The 17452-nt window shown below is 34.3% G+C and overlaps 1 protein-coding gene across 3 annotated transcripts in view; it reads right to left on the bottom strand.

Annotated features, from left to right (window-relative positions):
• The window catches only part of LOC129315442 (putative pentatricopeptide repeat-containing protein At1g12700, mitochondrial), a 35819-nt gene extending 20050 nt beyond the window's left edge, over positions 1-15769 (bottom strand). The window contains exons 1-4 of one of the 3 annotated variants that reach the window (XM_054959110.1): positions 13895-15769; positions 13267-13358; positions 3640-3710; positions 3475-3547 (exon numbers count right to left, since the gene is read on the bottom strand). In XM_054959110.1, coding sequence (XP_054815085.1) covers position 13358; positions 13895-15579 — 1686 coding nt within the window. In that variant the 5' untranslated portion in view covers positions 15580-15769 and the 3' untranslated portion in view covers positions 3475-3547; positions 3640-3710; positions 13267-13357. Of the gene's footprint in view, positions 1-3474; positions 3548-3639; positions 3711-10247; positions 12173-13266; positions 13359-13884 lie in introns of those variants that run through there. The other 2 variants (XM_054959108.1, XM_054959109.1) reach the window with 2 other exon arrangements.
• Positions 15770-17452: the final 1683 nt, after the last annotated feature.

The following is a 17452-nucleotide window of genomic DNA, read 5'->3' as shown; positions in this document are numbered from 1 at the left end:
CAAATCCATTGTTTCAGACCGGGATCCAATTTTCTATCGTAAGTTTTGGAAGGAATTATCTCGATTGTATGGTGTTAAGTTGCATTTTTCTTTTGCTTATCATCCCCAAACTGACGGCCAAACAGAAGTACTTAATCGTTGTTTGGATTGCTATCTCCGTTGCATGACAGGTGATTTTCCAAAATAATGGGCTAAGTGGCTTTCTTTAGCTGAGTTGTGGTATAACACCACCTATCATTCCTCCATTGGGATGACTCCTTTTGAAGCGGTCTATGGAATGCCTCCTCCCACACACTTACCTTATATAGCGGGTGACTCCCCTAATGACATGGTTGATCGGACTTGCACAGCTCGAGAGCTTACATTACAGCTGCTGAAGCAACATTTGTTGAAAACAAAGCATCAAATGGTGCAGCAAGCCAATAAGCGTCGTTTCGAACGCCAATTCAATGTGGGTGATATGGTTTTTCTCAAATTGCATCCCTTTTGGAAGAACTTATTGAACAATTCTTTACTACATAAATTGGCTGCCCGTTACTTGGGGCCTTTCCCAGTAGTGAGATGCATTGGAGCTGTTGCATATGAGTTAGACTAACCTCCCCATACTCACGTTCATCCGGTGTTTCATGTTTCATTGTTGAAAAAAATTGTTAGCCCGGATGTTCCCCTTTACTCCACCTTGCCACTAGTTGATGATCAAGGCCAATTTTTGTTAGAACCAGAAGAAATATTAGGTAGGAAGATAGTTAATTGCCATCATTTGCCCGTCACTCAAGTTCTCATTCGTTGGAAGTTTTCCCAGCTAGAAGATGCCACTTGGGAAGATCTTTCAGCCATCAAGCAACAATTTCCTCACTTCAATGTTGTTACTCCTTCCACTACTCCCATCCTTGTGGACAAGGATGTTTTTTAGGGGGAGTATTGTTATATGTTATAGCTTTACTTAAGGGCTTTATTGTCTTTTCGTGTTCTGTTATTGTTGCCTTTTCTTATGTTGCTGAATTCTAGGAAGATATTGACATTGTGGGACCCTTCCTGACACTTGTCCAGGTTTAGGGTATATGTGCTGTGCCCTACCCATTTCGGATGTTTTATGAATGGAATAGTTATTTTCTCTCCTTCTTCTTCCTCTTCCCCTTCCCTCATAACACCCATCACCCACTGTAACTGTATATTCAGAAATCTCATTAAAAGGTAATTTCAATTTACTCTGCAGATTTTCAGCCATGAAGTTATGGGTAGCGCCACTGTCAATCAGAATAATCACTTCAGTGCCTCCGATCCTTCCTTTAAACTTCATAGTGTGATTATCGCCAAATCCACCCATGGAATTAAGAGATAATTCCATCTATGCCCCTTCATCAGCATTTTCAAATTCCCCTCCTTCAAGTTCAGCCTCTGTGTCATCTTCCTCTCTCTCTTTTTCCACCCTCATCTCCATTATTAGTACCTGAAGGTTCTTGTTCTTACACTGGTGGGTCGGGCTAATTTATCTCCACACTTGAAACATAGTCCTAACTCACGTTGCCTTGCAATCTTAGCGTCAAAGAGTCGTCACGAGTTTCCCGTCCTCTTCGTCGATGATCCCCAGTTCGAAATGCTCGCAGCTTTAGAGTGCTCTGTTTTTGTATTCCGTTTTCTTCGAATTTTTGGCAGCCGAAGACGTTGTAGTATGCGTGTTGTGATTCCCTTCAGTTACGTGCGCAACTCATGTGGAATAAATGGGTTGTAGCATTTCAGGTTTGGGCCCAAACTGAGGACGTTGGGCTCGGGTGATCCTAGTTTCTCTGTAATCTCTAGGTATCCGATTCCTCTCCTTTATACAAACCGCCATCTCCATTAGCTCTTGTAGTGTCAGAGTTTTCGTTAGCTTCAACTCGGCTCTGATCTCTGGTTTTAACCCAGAACGGAATGCGCCGATCAAGCATTCTTCAGAGGCCTCCTTCAGCGGCGCAGACAAGAGCTTGAATTCTTCAACAAATTCCAGCACCGTCCTGTCCTGTTTGGATGTGAACAGTTGCTCATATTCCTCCCTTGGCTGAGAGGAGTGAAACCTGTGTAGCAACTCACTCTTGAACTCCGTCCAGGGACTCAGGGGTATCCTAGCCTCCAGCCATTGTTACCAGTTTAATGCCTTATCCTCTAGACATACCACCACAGCCTCAAGCTTATCTCGTTCTGCAATGGAGTTAACATGGAAATATCTCTCCACCCGAAAAAGCCATCCCAACGGGTCCTCGCCTGAAAAAATAGGTAATTCTAACTTTCTATATTTGCTTCTGTCTGTATCACCGCCTGGGTTGCTCACCGAAACCTCCTCATGACCTTCCTGTTCGTTTGCACGTGGCCCGGTTATCTTCTTCTCTATTTGCACCAGGGCATCATTAATAGTCTTCAATGTTTCTTTAATACCGTTTACATCTCGGGTCAATACCCTAACCGTCTCCTTCAGTTCTTGTACCTCCAGATCAGCATACTAGACCCTTTCCGCCATATCTCCTTACACACCACACCCAGAGATTGTACCGCTCTGATACCAAATAATGTGTCCCAAGCCAGAATCACAGCAAAGAGTAATAAATAAGACAGCAACAGCAATAAATATGAGAGGAAAATACTTAGGTTTTGATATTAATGAGATGAATAACCGAATCAAATGTAGATGGGGACTCTGATTCTGGCCCAAAACCCTATTTCCTCTAAAAGATGATAAAACACTCTAGCAACACAGATTACAAGCTTCAATACAAGAGTCTCACTCCCACTAGCATTCGAGAGGCCAATCTCTCCTTACTATTCCACTCTCATTCTTCTTGGCCCTTCCTTCCTAAGAAAAAGACTACTAATACCTTTAGTGGTTGACACATAGCCCATACTACCCAAAAGATCCCAATCATTACAAAAGATCACAAAATACTGTTCCTTACGGCTATGGATCGAAGGGTAAACTTCTAGACTAGTTCAAGTATTTTCACTAGAGTTATTCTTCCCCTTAGACTTCCTCTAATATGTCTTAGGAAAATAGCAGGCCCTATCAGTGTATAATAACAAATTAAGGTTAAAATCTCATTTCAGAGTGATAAAAGTCATAAGCTGATAACTTAGTCCCAAAAAAAAGTTATAGGAATATCATGATAATAGATTTTTTTTTCTTAAATGTCACTACAAGGGATTATAATAAGAAAAACACCTTCAACAATTATGCATACAGCACAATCTTAAAAAAAAAGCAAGCTATTATTGCTTTTCAAGCAGTGCAGCAAGGTAGCAACCATATACAAATTACAAGGTCTTTAAAATAATTTCCCAACAAAGTGTAATTTTTCAACCAGCATAAAAGAAGGTCACTCTCGTGATTCAATTATTATAAAAAAACTTCTAATTTACCTTGTAATTCTATCAACCAACAGTCATCAATTATTAAATAGCTTGATATGTAGCTACTATCTAAGCTGTGGTAAGTAAACCACTTACCATAAATGACTGAGGCTTAGAGGAAGAGAGCTCAAGGTAACTGTTCGAAGCTGATAATGATATTTGCTTACATCTACAAAGAGCTTAAACACTATATAAGGGGAAAAATGACAAATGGCAATAAAACAAAATAATGAACTCTTAAATATCTTCGAAGTTCAGTACCTTCCACCAAATGTAGCCATATCCCAGAGCATGCAAGAAGGCTACTGGTGTTACAAGGGACAATATATTCCCTGCAAAAATTATAGACATTTTGAAAGCAATAAATGTAGTGAAAATACAACATTTCATAATATATCAATGATCAATGTGTGCTAAGTTCTAAAATAACTTGCAAAGAGAGTAGTTGCTAGAATATACCACCTAAAGGTAGGGCAATGCAAAAGTCTCTCAGTCCTATCCAACCTAGTACAACCTAAAGAAACCCGATCCAATCCAGTCCTATAAAAAAAAATTAATCCAAATGACTAAAAAGACTAACAAGACAAGACTTCATCTTCAAGCTAGACTAGACAGAGGACCGAGCCTTCAAACCACTTGGTTTGGTCTAATACTATAAAATTATTTTAATGTAATTATAATGTGTTGTGAAGTCAGAGTGTTGAGTTGAATTTGAATAATTTTGGATTGTAATTGAAATGCTTTTTGTTTTTGTTGGAGATTATTATGGATTTGTTATGATTAATCTTTAATATTTTGTGATATATTTTATATGATTATAAGTATTTTTATTATCTTAATTAAGTTTATCATATTGAAATGAATTGTTAAGTCTCATAAAGGAAAAAGGAGGGAAAAAGCAAAGTGAGGCACTAGACTACTGAGACCAGTCTCCCAATCATATGGACCAATTTTGATCATATTCAACTTTAGGTTAAACCTAAACCAAACCAAACTATGAGTTGCCTCACCCAGTCTTTTCTCTAAAAGATACTAGACTTCGACTTAGGTCAAAGTCATGTCCTGTATGTCTTTTGTGCAGTCCTACCTAGAGGAATTTCAAGAACTTTCTTTTCTGACAAGAACTTACAAAAACATAGGCCCATTTGGTATGATGGACGAGTTTTTGAAAGAATTGAAATTGGGATTAAAATTAAAATCATAATTGGATTATAAAAGTATATTCAGTATGTATATGGAATCTGAGTATTATTTATTATTTAATATGCATATTTATATATTAAATGACTAAAATAACCTACCCTAGTAAAAATATCTCCCTCCACTGTTGAAGACAAAAGATCCGACATCATGCGTCCACATCCTTTGTACGCCAAAATCTTCCAATCACCGACTTCAAGTTGAAATTTCAATCTAAAACCCATATTGCAACAGAGTGTAAAGCAAGAATCACAAGACATGACTGCAAAATATAATAGCAAGAATGTGGATAGAATATCGAAGAAGATGAATGAGGATGACAGATTAAAGAGCCATCTTTTCTTATCAATGCATGTGCTTTTTGAAACAAAGTTCATGGCATAAGGAGGTGTATGACTTAGTACAAATTCAGAATCAATCAGCACTGGCTGTATGTGATGTTTGAATGGGCGAAACAATTTATTGTCATTGCTACTTGTGCATCATTACATTGTATTGCTGATCTGTTTCAATGCCTATTAGAACTTACAAACTATAATTTTCTCCACGTACGAAAATTACATCAGTATTTGATACGATATTTATGCCACAATGGCAACGCTCCCTTTCTTTCTACATTGTAGTTGAATCTTGCCTTTTTCTATTTATTTTGTTCTGTAGTATTTTTCACAAATTCCGCCTATGTTTATAGCCGGTCCCAAGCCTGGGTAAAGGAGGAGGGTTGTGTTAGGCCATCAATAGTCAATGTAAAATTTTGTTGAATCTATCATGAACATGGACAACAGACATTATAATACTAATGCTAGGTTGTTGCTCGTAAGTAACGCGCTACATGGCTCGAGTACAATGATAAGAAAGTTAGAGCCATTGCATCGACACCCGAATGTAGTGTTAATTGAGCAAGGGCTATCGTGTCATTGTGGATGTACACAGCTAAAGAAGTTAGCCCATGAAAGCAAAATTAGATTTGGTACTTGAAATATTGGGACATTGAATTGTAAATCTGTAGAGGTTGTAGGGTTATGATTTAAAGGAAAATCAATATCTTATGCCTGTAAGAAACAAAATGGCATGGAGAAGAAGCTAAGAATATTCAAGGTTTCAAACTTTGGTATACAGGAAAAGTAAGCACACACAATGTAGTAGACATCATTATTGATAAGGAGTGGAAGAAGAATGTTGTAGAAGTTAGCAGAATTGGAGACAGAATTATTTCCTTAAAAATGATAGTTGGACGTGAGACTGTTAATATTGTTAGAACTTATGTGCCTCAAGTTAAGACAGAACCTAGTCTTAAAGAATTATTTTAGGAGGACTTGGAAGGGTTGATTCGACACATACCACAGAGTGAAAATTTTTTTATTGGAGGAGACTTTAATGGGCATGTCGAGAGAGAGGCTGGTCAGTATGCGAGGGTGCATGGTGGTTTTAGTTTTGGAGAGCTAAACAATGAAGGACAAACTCTTCTTGATTTCTCATTAGCATATGATTTTAAAATTGCCAACACTTATTTTAAGAAGAGAGATGAGGATCTCGTCACTTACAAAAGTAAAGTCTCAAGGTCACAGATTGATTTTCTTTTGGTTATGAATATAGATAGAAGACTTTATAAAAATTGCAAGGTGATTCCTGGGGATGTTGTAACAACACAATGTAGGGTCCTTGTCCTTGATGTGTGTATTATGAGTAAAACTCAAAAATGTTGACAAGTAGTAGCACCAAGGATTAGGTGGTAGCAATTAAAAGGTGAGAAGTAAAATATTTTCAAGCGGAATCTTTTAGACAAAAGAATTTAAGAATCTCATGGAAGTGCTAACAACTTGTAGGAGGATATAGCTAAAAAGATAAGGGAGGTTGCAAAAGTAGTTTTGAGAGAATCAAAAGGTTTTGGTTTGAAAGATAAGGAGTTTTAGTGATGGAATAATAGTGTACAAGACAAAATCAAACATCAAAAGAACTGTTTTAAAACCATACATTTGTGTAACAATGAGAAAAATTAGGAAAGGTATTGTATGGCTCAGAAGGAAACTAAGAGAGCTGTAAGTAAAGCTCATTCTAAAGCTTTTGAAGAATTTATAAGAGCCTTGAGACAAAGGAAGGAGAACAAAACATTTATAAGATTGCTAAGAGTAGGGAAAGAAAATCAAGAGATCTAAAACAGGTAAGGTATATAAAGGATGAAGAGGGAAGAATTTTAGTTATAGATGATGAAATTAAAAACAGATGGGAGACTTACTTTTTCAAACTTTTCAATGATGAAGAGGGTTCGTCTAATAACTTGGAGGATTTAGCAACTCATGAAAGAAAACAAAATTTGTCATTCTATTGAATAATACGTGATAAGAAGGTAAAGGAAGCTCTTAAGAAAATGAAAAATGGTAGAGCCAACGGACCTGATTGTATATCTATTGAAGTGTAAAAATGTTTAGGCAGAGAAGGGGTGAGATAGTTAACTAAGTTATTTAATATGATTTTACAGTCTAAAAAAATGCTTGATGACTAGAGGAGAAGTACATTAATTCCTATTTATAAAAATAAAAGGGATATTTAAAATTATACTAACTATAGAGAGATTAAACTCATAAGCCACACAAATAAATAGTGGAAGAAAGTAATTGAACATAGGTTGAGATTGGAGACAAGTATTTCTGAGAATCAATTTGGTTTTATGCCAGGTAGATCGACTATAGAGACGATTTATCTATTAAGGGAATTAATGAAAAAGTATCATTGCAAAGATAAAGATTCACACATGGTTTTTATTGATTTAGAAAAAGCTTATGGTTGTATACCAAGAGAAGTGATTTAAAAAGCCTTAAAAAAGAAGGGAGCACGGATTGTTTATATTAAAGTTATATAATATATGTATAAGGGGGTAAAAACTAGTATAAGAATGTCTAGTGGTTAAACAAAGGACTTTCCTATAAAGATTGGACTACATTAGGGATCACCTTTGAGTCTTTATCTGTTTAACTTGATTCTAAATGTTTTGACGGAACATATTCAAGAGAAAATTATCAAATTTATGCTCTTCGCGAATGATATAGTTCTTATAGTAGAGACAAGAGGAGATTAATTGTAAACTTGAGTTATGGAGGAAGATATTGGAGTCGGAAGGTTTCTGTTTGAGTAGGAATAAGATGGAATATTTATATTATAAATTTAGTAAGAGACTAGTTAGCAGTAATTTGGAAGTGAAATTAGGAGATCAAATTATATCTCAAGTGAAAAAGTTTAGATATTTAGGAGCTATTATTCTAAATGATGGCGAAATCAGTAGGGATATTTTACATAGAATTCAAGTTGGGTGGTTTAATTAAAGAAAAGCTAAAGGAGTTATTTGTGACCTTAAGGTGCCTAATAAACTTAAAAGAAATTTTTATCATACTACTATCAAACCGGCTATGTTATATAATAGAAAATGCTTGGCTCTAACGGGACAGCAAGAGTATAAAGTTGGAGTAACAAAGATGAGAATGTTACGATGGATGTGCGGACATACATGTAAAGATAAAATTCAAAGTGAGGACGTACGCCAAAAAGTGAGGGTAACACCTATTGAGGAAAAAATGGCAGAAAATTATTTGAGATGGTTTAAGTATGTACAAAGAAGACCACGGGAGGCATCAGTGAGAAAAGTGAAATACATAACTTTGAGCTCTGCTAAAAGGGGTAGAGAAAAGCTTAAGAGAACACTCTTGAAAGTTGTTGAACGCGATCTCTTAATTAATAATATTTCTAAAAGCTTGCAAATGATAGAGCACAATGACGCTTTGCAATCTCTGTAACCGACTCCATCTAATAGGATAAAGACTTGTTATTGTTTGTTGTAGTATTTTTCACAAAAGTGCATATGATGGTGATTTATTTCACTTTTCTGAATAATTTCAAGTTTGGTTCCAAATGTGTAGGTCCTTATATTGTTCAACTTTTAACCCTATATTTTTTATCGGTTTTGCACAGGATCCATGTAATACCACAGCATGGATTATGGATGCTAGAAGAGCTCAACATATGAGAACTTGAATTCATCATTAATGGATGAATTGGAAACTCTTTATTATCATATATTTTCGTTATTGCTGTACTGGAAGCATGAAAATCGGATTTTCTTCGTCAAGGTAACTTTTTATGATCATTATTATTTTGATTATTTTCCATATTCCTTCCCCATTTCAAATCACTTTGCAAATGCTTTTTAAACCAACTCATTTTTTCAAAGCACTTTGCAAAGTCTTTTTAAATGCTCTTTTTAAATCTCAAGTTAGTGGTTATGATTCAATTTTCTTTTCTTTAAAGCCTATGCTATTTATAAGTGAAAGCAAATTTTCGACAACATTTCAGATAGTCGACATGCTATGGATGTTATTACCTTACCAAAAGTGCAGCAATCAAATGGAAAATAATTAATAGAGGCAAAATATGAAATGATACCTGAATGCAAGTTAAACGAATTGACAATAATTTATATGAAACATGCAAAGATTAACATACCTTGTAATTAACATCAGAGATAACTGTCTCAAATTATAACTTGAAGAACTTTCTATGTTAATAATTTTCTTCATCACTTCACGGGCAATATAAAATAATTGTTTTCATATTTGTCTTCTTCCCCCTATCAATAGATTTGATATTGTTCAGCACATAAGATTTTGCTTCTCCTTTCATGTCTTCTCATCCCTTAAAATCTGTTGCCATCAAATTGTTTGCTTCCTGGCCAATTTGTAGGGTGTAGAGCAACCCATATAGGGTCTGAAGATAGGGAAAAGTGTAAAATTTAGCTAGTTCAGTTGCTCCCTACAGACAACGTATATTGGATGTTAAGTATAGTATGGTGGAAAAAAAATATCAGGCCACGATGAAATTATCACTTGGCTGTGACTAACCTTTGAGAGAAAGGAAGATTGGAGAGCAATATGCCAAGATCGGAGAACTAGCTAATTTTAAGTTGGATAAAATAAATGGATGAAGAGCAAATTCCAGTAAAACAGAGATATCATTATGATGACAATCTTTTGCTTCATGATGTAGTGAAAAGGAAGAAGCAGTCAGCAATTTAGAGGCTAATTCATTGAAACCACTTGAAAAGCCCAGGACAAGCATCATTCATAGTATATTAATAGCGTGGCACAGTACACCAGTCTCATTCTGCAGAACTTTGAGTATTGCTTTTTCATTAGGCTGCTTCATAGAGACCGAATGATAACATGTAATCCTTTCCCTATTTTGGAATGGAACTGCAGCTAGGCCACATGCTAGGCAAAAGTAGAGGTGTTATTTGGAGGAAAAAGTGTCAGAGAAATGGTTTCACTTTCTCTGTACCTAGAAAAGGTGGATAGTTTAGATATCGAAAGAGAAATCATTGCGTTATATTTAAAGTAAACCCTTGCACATGTGCCTAAAAGATATCAAAAGCTTATCAATCTTCCATCTCCAGGTGTCTAGAAGAGAAAGGGACGGGGAGTATGGTCTTCAAATATTATGAGGTCCAGTCAAGAAGAGGGAGAGAGAGGGGAGACAGAAAGACATGGTCTTCAAATATTAACAATCCAAAAAGTAAAATAATAATAATAATAATAATAATAAAAATCCAAATTACGTATGACAAGTTCACCAAAATCACAAGTAGTAGATGCTGAGTAAAAGGATAGAAATCATGGCCTCTTGTGCATTTGACACATTCATTTTTACACTTTCTTTGGTGAAAGTTTGCCCATCCTTACTCCAACACGCCAACCCTGCCCTATTTGTGCCAAGGCAATTCAAGTCACAAAGTCTAGGTATCTAAATCTACAATGTTACCTGATTTTCTTTTTTCAATGGACTAAAACATTACCAAGTTATTGGTATATCAGAGATTCATCTTACAAGCAAGTCCAGGCACACTAATATCAATTATAGGACAGCTAATATTCATTTTTTGGGATATTTTTTAAGCATACTTGGTTGAACATGCTCTACTATACAAAGCATCAGTAATGACACATTTGTATATCTGTCTATTAACCTATTGATATAAAATTCACATACCTGTTTAATTCACTTGAGAATTTAGTAGCTAGATTTATTGCTAGATATGACATATATAAATGCATCCCCTACAATGAAGCTGATCGTCAATTATCTTTCATGAGGTGTTGGAGGGGTCAGGGGTGGGTCTGTTGATATTGAAAGATGAAGAGTGGACAGTTGATACTTGTGAGGCGTGAGTGAGAGGGCTGAGGGCGACATTGAGCTTTACATGAAAGAAGAAAAATGATGTATTTGACTTCTTGGATGTAGTGATCTTTATTTACTTTAGCCATGATGGATTGAAGCTGGAAGAAAGCAAAATTGATAGACCACCAACTTTTTGTACAAATCAAAGAGGCTCTATATCAAGCCTACATCTGTTACCAATGACACATTATGATTATTATTTTAATTTCTTGCAAAAATATTTTGATTTTTAACTTCTTTCAAATCTATTAATTATTTATGCACTGAAGTTTACTTACTAAACATGACCCTTACCGAATTTTATTTCTGATTATTATTTGGATTTATCTGTTCTATTGGTCTTCTTTTCGGTGTTTCCCTAATGTTCTGAAAATGGTTTCTTGTGCAGTACGCCCCTGCCATAGATATCTAGAGTATAGGAAATATTTGTTTTTGAAAATGCTAATGAGGGAGCCTTTATCTCCAGGTAAGAACGTGTGGCATCAATATCAGAGGTTGTGTATGGAAAATATTTGAAGGAAAATCTGACTTCCTATCACAAAGTGAAGAAAATGCAGTTCACTTGCAGTTAGGGAAATCAAAGGCAGTGTAATCAGCTGAATGTTGTGATTAACTGATTATTGGATGTTAACCAAGGAAACCTAACCTTGTGGGTAATCAACTTCATGCGGCTGTATACTTTTGGTTTCGTCAGTGCATTTTTTGTGTGTTGTGTATTGACCAACGGTTTCATATTTTATTGTCAACGTTATTCTTTTTGTAATTTCATTAAACATCTGCAGTAAATCTTTTCCTATCTTCCTTCTACAGTTGCGGTGTCAAACTTTTCTTCCTTTTTAGCTGGAGTGACATGCCTTGACAGCAAGTTTTACAGGGAAGGTAGGGAAATCTTTTTTAGCAGTTACCAATTCAGCCAATGTTTTGTAAATTGTAAACTCACTATTTTGACAAGCGAGCCCCAAAACAAAAAATGGAAATAACCAAAAAAATAATTCTGATTACTAGTCGCGTAGCACAAACTTATACTGATTTTCTCAAATGTCATTCCTATATGTAGCATTCTTTTGTTACCATTCATTAACTTACACCTTTATAGTATGTAATTATATATTCAATGGTTTGTTATTATGTGCTTCTCGAAAGATTTTCCATTATGATGGTTTCTTTTGGAAGATTTACAAGCAGCCAACAATATCAAACCTATAATATCTAAAGGGGCAGTGAGAGATAGACAAGAGTAGAGCACAAGCACATGTGGCTCCAGCTTTCACAATTTGAGGGTCGTGTGTCTGCTAGTAGACTGTAGTGAAACGTGTTTGAAGCATGCTGATGCAACTGAACAAGAGTTGTTGATTAGGGAGCTTCTTGGACACTGATAAAAGGGACAAGATATACTTTGTTAATGCTCTATTTTCATTGGCTTTTTTGTGTCGAAAATGATATTAGTTAAAAATAATTTATACATGAATGTATCTTTAGACATACTTAACTACAAAATATTCATGCTTAGTTCTATATTAATTACTCGCAACAGCCATTCGATGTTTGAAGTATTAGAATCAAAATTAATACTTACAATCACAACATGGTTCTTTCATGTATAATGATGATCAGAAGACTTTTATATATCATTTTCTTACTTTCAAAATGTTGTGCCTTTGTCTGGTTAATTGCAGCATGGAATACAGCACCATGGCCATCACATAGCCACTTGTATAGGTACTTAATTCTATAAAAACTTTTCAGCTAAAATTAAAACGAAAACTATGTATTTGTAATTTTTATTGTTTTTTACTTTTTCCTCTTCATTTTGAAAGTGTGGTGGATAGATTTTTATTAAATTTGTATAACTTCCCCATGATATTAATGGCTCTTTTAGTTTTGCAGGATATAATTTTATGATTTGTTTACTAGGGTAACTTTGTTATCTCAAACTAATATTAATATTTCTGATATTACCTAATCAAATATTACTCAACATCTATAACTATTTTAATTTGTTATAAAACATTTTCATGATTGAAAAAATAAATGCAAGGAGAGCGATTTTTTCATGAAAAAATTGATAACATAATGTCAGCCTTTTTTCATACCCTTTTTTATTAATTACCTTCTTTTTTGCAATTTCCCTTTTTTTCATATCTAAAAAAACTTTTAAATTTAGTTCCTTCATCATTAATGGTATTATAAGTATACTAATATGATTGAAATGTCCATACTCCACATATCAACTCACAAAGGTCATGCTCATTTAAATTTGACTATAAACAAACCTACCAAAAAATTTTCCAGTTTTTATATCTACCGAAACTTAGACATGCTCCAATTGAAAAATAAAAAAAGTCTCCCACTAACAAAATCACTTTCAAGCATATTTGAATTTGCTACTTCATTTAAGATAAGGAAGAATACAAATGCTACAGATTAAGAAATTAAACATCACATGTTCAGGATAGTTAATCTTACCTTATAAAAAATTGAGGAGGCATCCAAAGTGCTTCAAAATTAAAGGTTTAAAACTATGACAACATTGTTTTTTTGAGTTAGCCAATAGAGATCTGCATTTGCAAACCGTTTACACAGATTAACCAATTAATAATAGCATAATACTGACACAACCATTATTTATAATTGTACTCCATAATTAGGCAGTGATTTTTCATCACAAATTAATTTTTAAGCGCCCACAATATTCTTCATGCCAGAATAGCTTTAAATAATAAAATTAAGACAATATCATGTTATTTTTAGCAACAATTTATGTAAGAAAAAAATGCTTATTCATGAGAAAAAAACTTGATACTAGTTAAAGTTTGAAAAAAAAAATCCAAATTATTAATGAACTGTAAAACAAGGAGGAACAAACTAGTCCTAAGACCAAAAATTACACAAAAAAGGTCCAATCCTCTAAGAATACAAAGCAAAGTTAATATATTAGCACATGACTTCAACAAAAACATCTTCAAGAGCAATCGACTAATTGAATAGTACAACTTCATCAACCCAAAAGAAGCAACAACTTTTTTTTCCCTTTTATTTTGAATAAATCTTAACAAGTACAGCAATGATCAGAAGTATTGTGACCTTATTTTACCATTTTCGAAGACCTCTACCGATCATTTCATGAATAAGCATCTCTACTTTATCATTCTCATTTTTCTTCAAAAGAGCTCCCACTAGCGTTCTAAATGTCACCAAATTAGGAAGGCAGCCATTCTTTGTCATTGTTGAAAGCAATGCCAATGCTTCACTGCACAAGCCTTCTTTGCAAAGTCCATTCATCATAATGTTGTAAGTGCAGACATCTAGATGATTGCTTTCAGTCAAAAGGAATTCAAAGATCTCATGTGCTAAATTTAGCCTACCACCCTTGCACAAACCATCAATCAATATATTGCAAGTCCACACCGTAGGTTGCATTCCTTGGTTGATCATTTGCTGGTATAATGCAATTGCCTTGTCAAGAAGTTTCATTTTGCAAAATGCATCCAACAAAATATTGTAGGTTATCATATCAGGAGCTTGGCCATTAAGACGCATCTCATAAACAAGATCTTGCACATACAAGAATCTCTTAGCTTTGCACAAGCCATCGATAAGAGAGCTGTAAGTGACTATATCAGGAACCAAATTTTTGCAACACATTTCTTTAAAAAGATCTAGGGCTTCATCCACCATTTTTAATTTACAATGTGCATTGATCAATATATTGTAATTCCAGACATCAGGAGCGAAGCCATTTTTGATCATCTTGTTGAAAACTTCTCTTGACTCATCAACACTATTCCTTATACAGTACCCATGCATCAAAGAGTTGAATGTAACAGAATCAGGTTTTATAGAACATTTCATCATCTTGGCAAGGACAGATTGAGCTTCTACAATCCTTCCTCTTTTGCAAAATGCATCGACTAGGATATTAAAGGTATAAAGATCTGGAGTGATGTCTTTCAAAGCTATTTCATTTAGAAGTTCAGCAGCTTGTTGCATTTGATTGACGCAGAGGAGACCATGAATTAAGGTGTTGTACGTGACAATATCAGGACATAATCCTTGGCTCATCATTTCAGAACACAATTGAGATGCCTCACTTACAAGCCCTTCTTTACAAAGGCCATCAATGACTGTGTTGTATATAATCAAATCAGGCTTAGTTTTAATTCTACGTCTCCCCATCATTCGAAGCAAGTTAACAGCACATCTAGTTTTTCCAGTTTTACACAGCCCATTAACGAATGTACCATAAGTAACTGCATTTAAACAAAATCCTTTTGTCAACAGGTCATCGTGAAAGTCTAGTGCTTTCCCTACATCTTTCATGCAGAGTCCTTTCACCAACGTAGTCATTGTTATAGTATCTGGTTGGTAACCCCACTTGAAAATCTTACCCAGTGAAGAGAAAGCGGAAGCCATGTCACCCGCTTGACAATAACAATTGATCAAAACGGACAGCGTAACTAAAGATGGTTGGAATCCTTTCAATTCCGCCTGGGCAGACAGTGACATAGCTGCTTGGTAGTGTTTGGACTTTGCAAGTGATACTAAAATCTTATTAATTTCGACAATGGAGGGTTGGGGACGCATGTGGAGCAAGCGTTTGAAGGAAGCGAAGGAATCTCGGAGGCTGTTAGGGTTTGGGGAATGGGAATGAACACAGAATTGGAGACTGAAGGCGGAGGGGAGAGAAAAAATGGAGGAAAAGGGAAAGGATTGCAGGAAGAGATTAGATTTGGGGAAGGCATACCTTGAAGTAGCAGAAGAGAACAACATCTTCCACATGAAATCGGAAGAACAATGTCTGATATATCAACGCTGATTCCCCCAAAGGGGAAATGCGAGAAGGAAATGACACAGCGCAAAGAGAAAAGAAGCTAAGATTGATTGCCCATCTCCGCCGAATGTGATTTTTTGGTGACAATCAAATAAGTAATGTGTTCCTCTTAAAAAAATAAAAAAATAAATGTCAAGAAACGCTTTTCTTTATAAAACTTTTTTTTTTCTGCCAATCATTATATATATATATATATATATATATATGTATGTATGTATGTATGTATGTATGTATGTATGTATGTATGTATGTATGTATTCTATTACATATAACTAGATAATAATTAATGAAAAAACTACTTAACCAAAATATATAAAATCTATTTATATTACATCGATATTTGTTAATCAGTTATGTTGTTTAGGTTTTAATTTAGATTTCGAAAGTTCAAATTCATTCCCTCTAGCATCAATTAAGCACTAGTTAGAAATAAAATAGAGTTGCGTGAATACCAGTTCATTTGTTGACTCTGATTTTTTCTTACATTTCATTCATTTTGAGTTTATCGTTTATTTAGATGCCTTGTTATTTTTTCAATCTCTTTATTAATCTCCATGGGTATTAATTATTTTTCATTTTCTTAGCTTGTATTGTTCTTTTTACTGATGTTGTTTGTGCTGTCAATCCATCAAGGTGTACCTAGCATACTTGGCACCATATATGAAGTTAATTAAAATATAGAATCTACATGCCCAATTGTAATAATAATTATCTTAGATTGACAATTATACATTACATAACCCAAAAAGAAGTGAGACAAAAGAAACTAGTGTCCCATGTATCAATCTAGGCCTCTAGTGTTTCCTCAACTAGACCCATTCTTATAAAAATATTAACCATGATAAATAATATTCAAAGGTCCTAATAACCAAAGTTAATATATAATGATACATATGATATAATTAACCATGGGTTTGCTAAGTGTACATATTACAACAAGCTTCCAAACGCAGTTTATCCAAACAATCCGAATAAAAATGCTTAACACATCTTTTATCCCTCCTTACATTATGTCCAAAACCAACATTAAAGATAAGTCGGCCCAAGCTAAGTGTTACTTAATGGGTTCAATAAAGGCCCACCACATGGTATATTGTCTTTGAACAAAAATCCCTAGCACACATATATTTCAAATCTAACAAATCATGCATATTAAAACATATCCGAACACTTTGTCATAATTCCAAACACAAAAATTCATATCAAACAATATATATCTATATATACAAATATATATCATCCTTCTTGGCAAATAATTTTCAAAACACATAAAAAACATAAAAAAATGCATTAATAATGATTACTTTATAACTCGACAACACCACTTCCACCATACTCTTGGTCAATACAATCTACACAATTATTTCATAATACATTAGTGTTAATTTTAAGTTTGAAATTAATAAATAACTCCAATTATAAAGTTAGAAAGTCTAGACCTAACCCAAAATTAGCATTAAATTAAAGTAAGCACCCATTTTATCCATTTCACACTTCTCTATAAAATTCCCATGCAATAGTAAAATATAATTAAGTCTCAAATCACTCCTAATATCACAATTTCATTAGTCCATATTCCTAAATTCGTCCAAAAATACCTTGAAAAATAAAAAATTATTCTCAAACCTTAAATCACCATTCCAAGCCTTAGAAACATTTACACACACTCAAATAAACATTTAAACATCATAAATTCATCCTAATGATTCATATTCAATATAAACTAAACTATGTAAGTTTAGAGTTTTAACTCAAATTTCTCAAATTCATAATCCAATATCAAATAGATGTTTTATAGCATTTATTACACTCTCAACTACC

This window comes from Prosopis cineraria, unplaced genomic scaffold (assembly GCF_029017545.1).
Source record: "Prosopis cineraria cultivar Desert tree isolate PC_DT_omini unplaced genomic scaffold, ASM2901754v1 PC7, whole genome shotgun sequence".
Lineage (NCBI taxonomy): Eukaryota > Viridiplantae > Streptophyta > Magnoliopsida > Fabales > Fabaceae > Prosopis > Prosopis cineraria.
The sequence above is the reverse complement of the archived record's forward strand: the minus strand, read 5'-3'. Positions and strand labels throughout refer to the sequence as shown.